Source organism: Lithobates pipiens, unplaced genomic scaffold (assembly GCF_037356315.1).
Source record: "Lithobates pipiens isolate NorthernLeopardFrog02 unplaced genomic scaffold, aLitPip1_a1.2 Scaffold_27, whole genome shotgun sequence".
Classification (NCBI taxonomy): domain Eukaryota; kingdom Metazoa; phylum Chordata; class Amphibia; order Anura; family Ranidae; genus Lithobates; species Lithobates pipiens.
In genome coordinates this window covers 14201633-14215026 of record NW_027507788.1, presented here as the reverse complement: position 1 = coordinate 14215026, position 13394 = coordinate 14201633, and the positions used below count along the sequence as shown (strand labels likewise).

Below are 13394 nucleotides of genomic sequence, written 5' to 3'. Positions count from 1 at the left end.
GGATGTCCCCTCCCGCTGCCTGTAAGAACGATTAAAGTGGCTGAACAGCTGCTTTGATTGTTCTTACGGTGAAGAGAATCACCGGTGGAAAAGATTTATATCTGAATGATGCCTGTAGCTGCAAGCATCATTCAGATATCCCCACTGAAACCCAGGACGTCATATGACAGTCAGCGGTTAAAGTGGAGTTCCATCCGAAAGTGAAACTCTTGCTTCTAGGCTTCCTTCTCCCCCTCCGGTGCCACATTTGGCACCTTTTGAGGGGGGTGGGGCCTGTTATTGACAGGTCCAGTTCTGGAGACGGGTCACGGCCCGATCTCCTGGATGTTTGGCCCCCCCTGCAGCATGCTCCGCGCATGTGCAGTAGGGAGCCAGGACTGATGCCGAAGCTCTTCACTGCCTGGTTCCTTTACCAGGAATGGCAGCACCCGGGAGTCAATCCGAAGATCGGCTGGGGTGCTGACATTGCGGGCTCCCTAAACAGGTAAGTGCCCTAATATTAAGAGTCAGCAGCTACTGTACTGTTTACAATCGCGGAAACGGCTGATAAGAATCATGAGGAGGGGTTGAATCGAGATTGTGATCTTTTAACGATTAATCATGCGGCTCCAATATATTATACATATATATACACTCACAGATGTGCTCATAAGTTTACATACCCTGGCAGAATTTATGATTTCTTGGCCCTTTTTCAGAGAATATGAAAGATAACACAAAAACTTTTCTTTCACTTTCACTCACGGTCAGTGTTTGGCTGAAGCCATTTATTATCAATCAACTGTGTTTACTCTTTTTAAATCATGACAATAGAAACTACCCAAATGATCCTGATCAAAAGTTTACATACCCCGGTGATTTTGGCCTGATAACATGCACACAAGTTGACACAAAGGGGTTTGAATGGCTATTAAAGGCAATCCTCACCTGTGATCTGTTTTCTTGTAATTAGTGTGTGTGTATAAAAAGGTCATTGAATTTCTGGACTCCTGACAGACCCTTGCATCTTTCATCCAGTGCTGCACTGACGTTTCTGGATTCTGAGTCATGGGGAAAGCAAAAAAAACTGTCAAAAGGATCTGCGGGAAAATGTAGTTGATCTGTATAAAACAGGAAAGAGATATGAAAAGATATCCAAGGAATTGGGAATGCCCATCAGCAGTGTTCAAACTCTAATCAAGTGGAAAATGAGGGGTTCTGTTGAAACCAAACCACGGTCAGGTAGACCAACTAAAATTTCAGCCATAACTGCCAGGAAAATTGTTTGGGATGCGAATAAAAACCCACAAATAACTTCGGGTGAAATACAGGACTCTCTGAAAACATGTGGTGTGGCTGTTTCAAGATGCACAATAAGGAGGCAGTTGAAGAAATATGGGCTGCATGGACGAGTCGCCAGAAAAAAGCCATTACTACGCAAATGCCACAGAGTATCTCACTTACAATACGCCAAACAGCACAGAGACAAGCCTCAAACCTTCCGGCACAAAGTCATTTGGAGTGATGAGAACAAAATTTAGCTTTTTGGCCTCAACCATAAACACTACATTTGGAGAGGAGTCAACAAGGCCTATGATGAAAGGTCCACCATCCCTACTGTGAAACACGGAGGTGGATCGCTGATTTTTGGGGATGTGTGAGCTACAAAGGCACAGGAAATTTGGTCAAAATTGATGGCAAGATGAATGCAGTATGTTATCAAAAAATACCGGAGGAACATTTGCATTCATCAGCCAGGAAGCTGTGCATGGGATGTACTTGGACATTCCAACATGACAATGATCCAAAACACAAGGCCAAGTCCACCTGTCATTGGCTACAGCAGAATAATGTGAAGGTTCTGGAGTGTCCACCTGTCTCCTGACCTCAATATCATTGAGCCGCTCTGGTGAGATCTCAGATGTGCCGTTCATGGAAGACAGCCCAAGAATTTCCAGGAACTGGAGGCTTTTTGGGAGGAATGGGCAGCTTTACCATCTGAGAAGATAAAGAGCCTCATCCACAAATACCACAAGAGACTTCAAGCTGTCATTGATGTTAAAGGGGGCAATACACGGTATTAGGAAATGGGGTATGTAAACTTTTGATCGGGGTCATCTGGGTAGTTTATGTTGCCATTATGATTTAAAAAGAGTAAAACACAGTTGATTGATAATAAATGGCTTCAGCCAAACACCGACCATGAGTGATAGAAAAGTTTTTGTGTTATTATTCATATTCTCTGAAAAATGGGAAAGAAATAAATTCTGCCAGGGTATGTAAACTTATGAGCACAGCTGTATATATATAAAGTGAGATGTATAGCATTTTTCCCATTCTGTAAAAGAAACCAATATAAAGTGACGTTGTCATGGTACATTCCAATGTATAGATTATTTTATTTCAGAGATGTTTGAAATGTTCACATTAGAGTAAGAGCGAAGTGAGACCATATTGTCCTCTCCGCTCCAGCAAAGTCATTCAGCATAAGATTTCCATTGTCCTGTGTGCGGTTTTTTAATCTCTTTTTTTCATATTTTCTATAAAAAAGACACACCTCACACATCAGATTGGCATTTAAAGGCACTTTGGATAGAAAGTTAATACTGGTTGTTGATCCATTGCATTCAAGTGTCTGTGTGATACTTTCTTATGTTCGGATAACTTAAATGTGCAGCAGAGAAACAAAGCGTCCTTAATGAAGGAGAGAATGGATGTGGGGGGGAGGGGAGGGGCAGATATACAGGAATTGAACAAAATGTATAGAAAAAAATTAAAACGACAGACTAGTAGAATTTTTTTTTTGTTTTTCTTTCTGACTCTAAAAAAAAAAAGTCAGCGTTTTCAGTGTTCTCAGTCCACTAGGAATGAAATCCGTACAAGAAGCGCTCTTCTGAAATCTGTCTGATTGTGAAAAAGCTTTAAAGAATTCTAAATTTTAAGAAATTGCACTTAAAAAAAATAAAAATATAAGATTTCGCAAAGTGACAGAAACGCCCCCTCCCCCACTGCAGGAACATTCACAGTGCTCCAGAGATGTCTTTCAAAGCGATGTGCACAAGTCTGTTCTACTGGATGACCAATCCCAGAGGGGGGGGAGGGGGATGCGTTTGTATTTAAGATCCGAACCCCCCCGGGAGACGTCACGGAGGATTTAGCAACACGTTGAGCCGGCAACACTTGTATCCGATCTTTGGTTTATGGTTTATGTTAATCTTGAATAAAGAGAAGTGTAGAAAGGAAGAAAAAAAATATATATACATATATATTGCATTCTATAGTCCACGTGTTGAGTCCTCCCTGCGCATCGTTTTTTGGAAGGACCATCAAAGAAAATATACGGCACATCTGGTTGGGTGGTTGGGTGGGTGGGAGGTCCGGTCTCACGTCATGGGATGGAACCCTTTTTCAGAGCCGATGTCTACTGTGATATTGGTGTACAAAGGAAGCAGCTCCTTGGAGAGCAGGTTATAGCGGAGAGCGTTCATGCCGTCTTGTCTCCACGTTCGACGCGTTTTGGCCAACAGATTGAACCTGTGATGAGATCAAACGGCATTAATGTTAGAGAGTTAATGACATTCTGTAAGCTTCTAAACACTATGTACACTTAAATCGGACTGATGTATATGATGTTTACGTAAACCATTTCCTGCCCGGCCTATTGTCAAATAACGGCTGTGCGGGCCGTCATATGATGTCCTTCCAAAATGTGCCACGGCACATCTGTCACTGGCTGCGTCCACTGAACACAGCCAATGACTGATCAGTGTACCAGCCCTATGTGATCGCTGTGACCAATCAAGCAAATCCCATGACAATTGTAAACAATGAATGACTTTGATTCATGCCATTCATTGTGCACAATTGTGTTGCTAGCTGGGATTGGTCACAGTGATCACAGGGTACAGACAGGGCCAATCACAGCTCATCTCTTGCTGATCACAATACACACTGAATGAATCCGTTTTATTCAGTAAAAATGGTTTCTTATAGCAGTGCTGCTATAAGCAATCATAATGTGTAGAAAAAATTCTTGATCACTGCCCCAGAGTAGTACAATGTTACACAATTTTTTTCTTTTTTTTACTTACTGTCACCAGTCAGTGTCCCTGATCACTGCTACACCGCTATATACGCTGTACTGCACTGGTGACGGTATGTACAAAAATAAAAAATAAAAATAGCTTGTTGTGAACATAATTTTTTTTTAAATTTTCTTAGCTTTCCCAAAAATTGTGACAAAGAATTACTACTTAAAAAAAAAACTCGCCATGCCTCTTAATTGCGCAGTCATGCTACACTGTACCCAAATAGCATTTATATCATTTGTTTGCATACAAATAGAGCTTTCTTTTGGCGGTATTTGATCACCACTGGGTTTTTAATTATTTTTATTATATAAAACTTAAAAAAAAAAAAAAAAAATGTAATAAAGAAAACCCAAAAACAATAAATTTCTTCTTTTGGTTATAAAACATTTTTCAATAAAATCTATAAATTTAGGGCAAAATGTATTCATGCACACAGGCGGTTTTGCCCCTGTGCATCAAATCCTGGAGTTTTTAGACACCCAGGTGGCATGGATGTGGCTTCCAACCCCAATGCTAACATCCTATGAGCGGTACTTGTATACTATGTGTACAGAGACACTGTTGCTTGCCACCGTATCAAGTCACTGCACAGCATGTGGGCAGAACCCGTCCGTATGCATGAGAACAGTTGGGAGGGCATACGGGACATGGGTGACATTGGTAAAGTGTTCGTGGGGGTGTTTATGCAAGACAGCTAAATGACATAAACACAACCCCCCCCCCCCCCCCGAACACTTTACCAATGTCACCCACGTCCAAATCCCTCGCATTACACAAGGACAGCTTTGTGCCACGACTGCATCAGAACAGCCCGGCGGTTGTACAGGTTTTGAAACTTTTGATTGCAACATTGATTCAATCTGCAGAGAATGTTCTTGAACACTTGTGTCATTAAATAAATCCCTGCTGTTATTATAAGAGTTTATCTGTGAATGGCTGATCATTATTGTGACATTAGATCAACAAAAAGTAGAGTCCCTTCTTCCATGTATTGGAAATCATGACAAATGTCTAAGTAGAGAACAATAGACAGAGTCCACCCAATAGGCACGCAGCCAGAACAGACACAGCGGAAAGAATTGCCAAGGATAAAAATGTTGTTACCGTAAACCGGTTAATCCGTCATCTCCTGATTGGTACAGATCCATCCATACACCGTAGCCACTCAACATCATAGACCCTGACAATGAACTCGTTATTTACTCCTTTTTGTGCCGGTTCACAATATAGAGACTTGAGATCCGACTTGTCAGACCTCCAGTCGCCGGGCATAAGAAATTCCATTGAAGTGAATGAGAGCCGTCTTAATGCACACTACTGAAGTCACTCCGACTTCAGAAAAGGTTCCTGTACTACCCCCCCCCCCCCCCAAAGAGCTGATTAATTTGTAATTGGCTAAAGTCGCCTGTCCTGGAGGCAACTTTAAGTCACGTTATAAGTTATACCCCTTTCACACTGGGGCGCTTTGCAGGCGATACAGCGATTAAAAAAAAAAAAGCGACCTGAAAGAGCCACTCCAAACACTCCAGTGTGAAAGCCCCGAGGGAGCGGTGCGCTGACAGGACGGTAAAAAAAGTGCTTTGGAGAAATGAAGGAGCAGGAACTCTGAATTGAAGGTGAATATTTCAGCCTCAACAACGTGGCTTTCCACCGAGTGCTCGGGGGTTCCTTCCACAATCCAAAGCAGTGGTGGCCTGTCCATTAGGGGTGCCGCCTCTTCTGTCCACAGCCATCACATCCTAAATAATGCCCTGTGATCCACATGCCGCCACCCCCTATTCATGCATCCGGCCCCTTTCAGGATACCGGGCACATTAATTACAGCGGCAGGGTTTTTTTTTAAGCACCTAATTAGACCCAGAGGCTCGAATAGGCTTTAAAATAGGCTGGGCCCGCTGGGCAGAGCATTGTGCCATGAGCCCAGCCAGGTGTTACAACAACGAATGAAAATTTGCTGTTGCAACACTGATCCTCCTCCCAGCCAATCAGGAAGCGGGTCTGATACCCGTCACCCAATTGGCCAAAAGGACAGGCAATGGTATTGGATGCTTAGGAGGAAGGGAGGAGACACAGAAGCCGCTGCCCTGATCCCCCTGCCTATATGGGGTAAGTGCTGGCAAACAGCGGGCGAGAGGGGGGTTTGAGGTGCCGCAAGGGGTGGGGGGGTGGTTGTTTGCGATTCCCCCCCCCCCCAACAAAAAAAACACCAGTCGCCACTGCACCTAAGACAATCTGGTAAGTTAACTGGCTTCTGTCTAAAACTTTCCCTAGTACGTATGTGAATTAGGGGCCTTAGAGTGTCAGCTCCTTGAGGGCAGGAACTGAGCGAGAACAGCGACTGTACAGCATGTAATAAAGCAGTGCCGTATATTGTGTTGGCGCTATAAAAAAAAATACCTGTAACAAATAATAGAACAATGCTGCAAGTAAGCACTATAAGTACACGGAATTTTCTGTGCACTCAGCTGCAGTTTTCCATTTGGTGACAGGAGTGCCTTCAAGAAAAATTCCAGGTATGGTATATGGACAAATGTGTAGCTCTGTATATATACCATACCTGGAGAGCACTGAAATAGACCTCACTAATCCAATGATCTCCTCTTGTTTCTGGGGCTGACCTCTGAGCGCTGTGAACAAAAGGAGGCCGAGCGGCTGCTCTGCTGAACACATTGTGAGCGGTCGAGGAGGTCGGCCACTTGGCACGGGCGCCATTTCCGCCTCATTCCCACCAAGTGCAGAGACATCAGTTTTTCTGCAAGGGCACAAAAAAAACAAAAAAACAATTGTTCTCTATGTGTCCTGTTCACACCACAGTATCACGTGTGGATTTTTCCTGAGCAGGAATCTGCAACGCGTATAAAACTCACTGAAAAGCACAAACTGTGCAATCGTCATTCAAAGTGTGACGGCGCTGAAAATCGGGCTGGGCAGGAAAAGGGTGAAAATGCCCGGTAATAAAGCGGTTAAAATAAAAGTTTTGTAAAATGTAAGTACGCAGTGAGATGTGTGACTTGCATGTGATGATTGCATTACAAGGTACAAGTAGAGGATGAAGAGATTAACATATTTCACCTTCACAGCCTTCATTTAAACTTAATGCATTCTCTGAGCTGGTGACCAGAGGAAACCAGTCAGGACTGTTGAAGCGATAACACTACGGGGCCCTCAGGAGTCGCTGACATTAAACAAACAGGACAGGACGCCTCGGTAGCCGGCTGACCTTCGGGAGGTCGCAGTGCAGAACCTGCGAGGGTCACGTGTCGCTATACAATCATTTCACTGCTTCCTCCAATAGATCAACACCACCCAGAACCGAGGGCTGTGATTTCACAGGAAGACCCTGAAACCAGTCTGTGTACACAAAACTGGATCTACAGAACATACATGGGAGGTCAAAGTGTGCGATCCACCGGGGGGGGAGGGGGATCATATCCCGCAGCTCAACACTTCTTCTTACCGTTTGGGGTTTTGCTCGTTGCCTTTGTCGTGCCCGTGCTTTATCATTTTGTATCTTCCATAACGAACTGATGGTCGGGATATCAACTGACCGCTGAGTGCAACTCTGTGAGATCCAAGACAAAAGAAATCCACGTTAAATGAGGTCTTCACTTCTGAAAGCCCGGTGCTACACTTTGCCCACCAGCACCCCCTCCCTCCTCTCATGGTCCCCCCCCTCCCCCAAGCATGTATTTTATATAAGTCGTGTATGCTTATTAGAGCTGCACAATTAATCGTCAAGAATAGTTATCGCGATCTTGACTAAAGTGTTTCACAATTCTTTCTATGCAAAGAATTCTCTCTGCTCTTCTGAAGCCACAGCCCTCAAAAGAAAGGAAGAGAAAAACATGCAGTCTGCAAGAATCACAACATTCTTTATCAGTTGAACTTAAAGTGGTTGTAAACCCTTACAAACCACTTTGACCTACAGGTAAGCCTAGATTAAGGCTTACCTCTAGGTTCAAGAAATATCTCCTAAACCTACACGGTTTAGGAGATATTTGCCCGAAGACAGCGGCGCGCAGGCGCACTGAGCGCGGCATTGTCAATGACGAAGTTGCCGAGCGTGGCGGCTCCCGTGCACATGCACGGCAGTGACGTCATCGCGACTTCGCCGAATGACAGCGGCGGAGCTGCGAGATCCCACCGAGAAGATGGATGCGCCGGACTACAGGGGACAGCGGTGACTTCGCTGGCTCCTGTGTCAGGTAAGTGACACATAATGGGCTACAATGCGATACGATGCATAGTAGTCCATTATGCTTTACCTTTGCAGGGAATGAAAGAGGAAGTAACACTCATCAGGGTTTACTTCCTCTTTAAGTATAAACATTGTAACAATTTAGACCAGGGATATGCAATTAGCGGACCTCCAGCTGTTGCAAAACTACAAGTCCCATCATGCCTCTGCCTCTGGGTGTCATGCTTGTGGCTGTCAGTGTCTTGCTATGCCTCATGGGAATTGTAGTTCTGCAACAGCTGGAGGACGGCTAATTGCATATCCCTGATTTAGACTTTGTGCGTAAGTGAAAAGAGTTTAACCACTTAAACACTAAACCTTTCTTCTGACATTTGTTGGTTTCAAGTTAAAGCGGGAGTAAACCCACTGACTTTTTTTTTTTTTTTACACTTGCAAGACAAAGGCATAATGAGCTAGTATGCACCGCATACTAGCTCATTAAAATACTTACCGTATATACTCGAGTATAAGCCGAGATTTTCAGCCTCTTTTTTGAGGCTGAAAGTGCCCCCCTCGGCTTATACTCGAGTCATCGCTGTCTGCCCGCTCGATCAGCGTGTCGAGCAGACAGACAGCGGCCATTCTATAGTTCAAAAGCCGCGCCTCCGGCTCCGCCTTCGCCTGTGATAGGCGGAACACTGAATTTCCCAGCAGCCTGTGTTCCGCCTATCACGGACATCGTATCATCCTCGTACTACGGACGAGGATGATACGATGTACGTGATAGGCGGAACACAGGCTGCTGGGAAATTCAGTGTTCCGCCTATCACAGGCGAAGGCGGCGGCGCAGCTTTTGAATTTTACAATGGCCGCCGAGGCGCCGACGAACGAAGAGGGCACGGGACGGAGGCAAGGCAAGGCACGGCACGGGACGGGACGGGACGGGACGGGACGGAACGGAACGGAGGCAAGGCACGGCGGCGAGGCACGGAGGCAAGGAGGCTCGGCACGGGACGGAGGCTCGGGACAAAGGCTCGGGACACAGGTAGGCTGGACACACACACACACACACACACACACACGGATGGATACACACACACACAGGGATGGATGGATGGCTGGAGACACACACACACAGGGATGGATGGATGGATGGACACACACACACACAGGGATGGATGGACGGACACACAGGGATGGACGGACACACAGGGATGGACGGACACACAGGGATGGACGGACACACACACAGGGATGGACAGGCATGTCTTACCCTCGGCTTATACACGAGTCAATAAGTTTGCCAGTTTTTTTGGGGGTAAATTGGGGGCCTCGGCTTATATTCGGGTCGGCCTATACTCGAGTATATACGGTACCTTAGAACAAAAGCGCCGGCATCTCTTCCGGGTATCGTGGCTCCAGCGCTGTGAGTGGCCAGAGCCACAATGTCACTCCCATGCATGCGAGCTGGAGTTTTCTTCCCGGCAAGGTCCGGCGTCTGCTGGATTTTCAGCCGAAAATCCCCTTGTGCGCATGCGCCGCTGCACTCAGTGGCTCTTTGTGAGGGGAATATCTCCTAAACCGTACAAGTTTAGGAGATTTTTTTTTTACCTACAGGTAAGCCTTATTATAGGCTTACCTGTATGTTAAAGTAAAAAATTTGACTATACAACGCTTTAGAATAATTTTTTTTTTTTGCTAGAAAATTACTTAGAACCCTGAAACATTATATATTATATATTTTATATATATATATATATATATATATATATATATATATATATAATAGTACCTGCACCTTTTTTTGTGCAAGTTCAGCCATACTGAACTTGTATTGCACAGACATTGCATGCGATCGGCACCGCAGTGTGAATCGCATGCAATGTCTGTGTTCACTATAGTGTGAACACAGTAAAACTAAAAAAAAAAAAAAAAAAAGAAGCTAAGTCCACAAAGACATACTGAAGAGGCGCTGGGACTTCAAAACTTCTCCGCACAATCAAAATGATAACATCAATAAGCTCAATGACTCTGATAAAGAGGCTCCCATGTGGCTCCAACCAACCCGGACGTGACTCAAACCACATAAAGGAGCGCCAAACCAAACAATGAAGAGTCCAAGTTTCTTTAAGTTTCTTTTACACCATCGCTCTGTATAGACGTCTGATATATTCTGGGTTGTCCTCTTTTATTAGCTCTCTCCCTTCCTTCTGCTAAATATTTTTGAACCCCGTAGAGCCTGCGCAGGCATTTTTTTTTTCCTGTTATTTTCTCTTCTGAAAACGAATAAAACTATAGAAATAAAAAATAATTTTATGTGATCATTTTGTTCCATTGTGTTATTAAAGAAACGTGTGGGCAAAGCTTGTTATGGCCGTCTATCTCTTGGTGATCATAGGAGTGCCCCTTTCCCCTCCTGTGACCCAAAGTCAGGTGGTAGCGGCTGTTGCCCTCTTATCAGCTGAAGTGGCGGAGCCGCTCCCAGGCTCGACAAGGATCCACTGAATGACAGCTGGCTCCGCCTCTCTGTGCACAAGCTGCACCCGCCACCTCCCCAGCCCCGCGCCTCAGTGAGCGCTGGAGGAGCAGTCACTGCCCTCTGCTGGGCAGACCAGGAACTGAGCATTTGAGCACTCCGTTCTAGGACCCGGGAAAGCTGCAGCATGGAGGAGGAGTATAGATTTGCCTTTTTCTTTTTTAACAAGACCATACTTCTCCTTTAAAGCGGTTGTATGGTCTATTATTTTACTTTTGTCTATATTATTGTTACTTTTGTCCTTTAATGAGGTTTACCTGTAGGTAAAAAAATATACCCTGTACAGGTTTAGGAGATATTCCCCGTGCAATGAGCCACTGACTGCAGCGGCGCATGCGCACAAGGGGATTCTCGACTAAAAGCCCGGCAGATGCCGATCCCTGCCGCAAAGAAGTCTCCCACACGCATTCGCGGGAGTGACATCACAGCTCCGGCCACTCACAGTGCTGGAGCCACGATAACCGGAAGACACGCCGAGGCAACATGTCATCTCCCTCGGAGTGGACCAGGTGAGTTACCGACGCCTCGTTCTAAAGTGAGTATTTCATAATGAGCTAGTGTGCGGTGCATACTAGCTCATTATGCCTTTTGCCTTACAGGGGTATTAAAAAAAATAAAAATAAAAAGTGTTGGCGGGTATAAAACCGCTTTAAGTTATGCTCTTTTATCAGTGATTAGTTACACATCCTTCTATATTAATATAGATATAAACTTTGATTTTTAATGTTCTATTTGTTTTGTAGATGCGGCGGCAGGGGTATTGAGTCCTGAAACGCGTTGGCTGTCTAATGTCATCATATTACGAACTACCAAGCATCTTGGACTATTTCATCATCTGGTTTGGGTTTCCTTTGTGCATTTCTATTCTTTAACTGCACCGCCCGCCAACAGTAGTTATACCGCGAGAGGCACAGCCCCGCCAGATCATTCATGTACCTGTACATGGGGGGGATGGGGGGGATATCTGGGTTTGCCGGACACAGCAGGATTTTGTCAGCAGGTCCCCTACAATGATTTATAGCTGAGACCTGCTGTGTCCAATCACAGCACAGAGCCCTGTGTTTTTTCCTCTGTACACTTATCAGAGATCTGGTGGTTTCATTTTTCTGCAAAGCGTGGTGAAAAAAAAAAAGTAAAAGCAGCGCACATTACACTGGTTAGCCACATATATTTAACTCCTAGATTGCCCCTAGATGTTAACCCCTTCCCAGCCAGTGTCATAAGTTTAGTATTATCACTGATCAGTGTATTAGTGTCACTAGTGATGTCAGTTAGTGACACACCCAGATAGTGTCCCGTTAGCGCCAGATTGCCCACCACCCTATTACAGTCCCACTATATGTCGCTGATCACCACCATTACAGTGTAGCATCTACAGCTGAGTAAATTCCAGTATATATCCCATCGTTTGTAGATGATATAACTTTTATAAATATATACACTTAGGGCCGGTTGACACAGGGGGCGATGCGAGGCGACTCGACTTGCCTCGCCGCGACCTGACAAGTTGCCCCCGTTCTGTACAATGGAACCGTTCTGAGAGGAGCGACTCGAGACGCTCCGACTCAGAAAAAAGGTTCCTGTACTACTTTTGGGCGACCTCGGGGCGACTTGCATTGACTTCTATACAGAAGTCATTTGCAAGTCGCCGCTGAGGTCGCGGCGAGGCAAGTCGGTGTCGCCTCGCATCGCCCCCTGTGTGAACCGGCCCTTAGGGTTTTTTTTATTTTATTTAACCAGACGAGTAGCAATATTTATGAAGAAATTTGATTTTACTGGATGTGTTTTATAACAGAATGTGTGTGTATATACACACACACACACACAAATATATATACACACATATATATATATATATATATATATATATATATACACACATAGTTCACATGGTGTACTAATTGGCACTTTCACCTAGCAAGCAAATGGGTCGCTGGTTCGAATCCCAACAGACGACACTACGTGCCTGGAGTTTGCATGTTCTCCCTGTGTGGGTTTTCTCCGGGTACTCCGGTTTCCTCCCACACTTCAAAGACATGCTGGTAGGTTAACTGGCTCCTGTCTAAATTGGCCCCAGTATGTGTACTGTATGTATGTGGGTTAGGGACCTGAAATTGTAAGCTCCTTGAGGGCAGGGACTGATGTGACTATATACAATGTATTTACATGTACAGCGCTGTGTAAATTGGCAGTGCTATGCAAATACCTGTAATAAATGTGATTTTACTGGATGTGTTTTATAACAGCATTCTGCTGTTTATTAAGTATTAGGGATGGAGGCTTGCCACGGCTACAATCAGGCTGTGTCAGGCTGCATTAGTATGTCGGCAAATAGGGTGAATGTGACCTGCCACACCTTAAGAAAAATTTGTTAACTACTCATCCATATTAGCATTCCCTTTTGTAATGAGCCACGTCTTTAAACCTTTTAAATCACTATATATATATATATATATATATAGTCATACACCCTGGCTTCTATTGCTGGAATAAAGAGGTATTAGACATAGTATATACCAGGGATATGCAATTAGCGGACCTCCAGCTGTTGCAAAACTACAAGTCCCATCATGCCTCTGCCTTCTCATGCTTGTGGCTGTCAGAGTCTTGC

General features: G+C 44.7%; 1 protein-coding gene across 3 annotated transcripts in view; it reads right to left on the bottom strand.

Moving 5' to 3' along the window:
* Positions 1 to 2354: 2354 nt before the first annotated feature.
* LOC143933553 (beta-1,4-galactosyltransferase 3-like) overlaps positions 2355 to 13394 on the bottom strand; it is a 152155-nt gene continuing 141115 nt past the window's right edge. For all 3 annotated transcript variants that reach the window (XM_077456484.1, XM_077456486.1, XM_077456485.1), the window contains 2 exons: positions 7528 to 7632; positions 2355 to 3513 (listed from right to left, as the gene is read on the bottom strand). In XM_077456484.1, the coding sequence (XP_077312610.1) occupies positions 3363 to 3513; positions 7528 to 7632 (256 nt within the window). In that variant the 3' untranslated portion in view covers positions 2355 to 3362. The remainder of the gene's footprint in view (positions 3514 to 7527; positions 7633 to 13394) is intronic.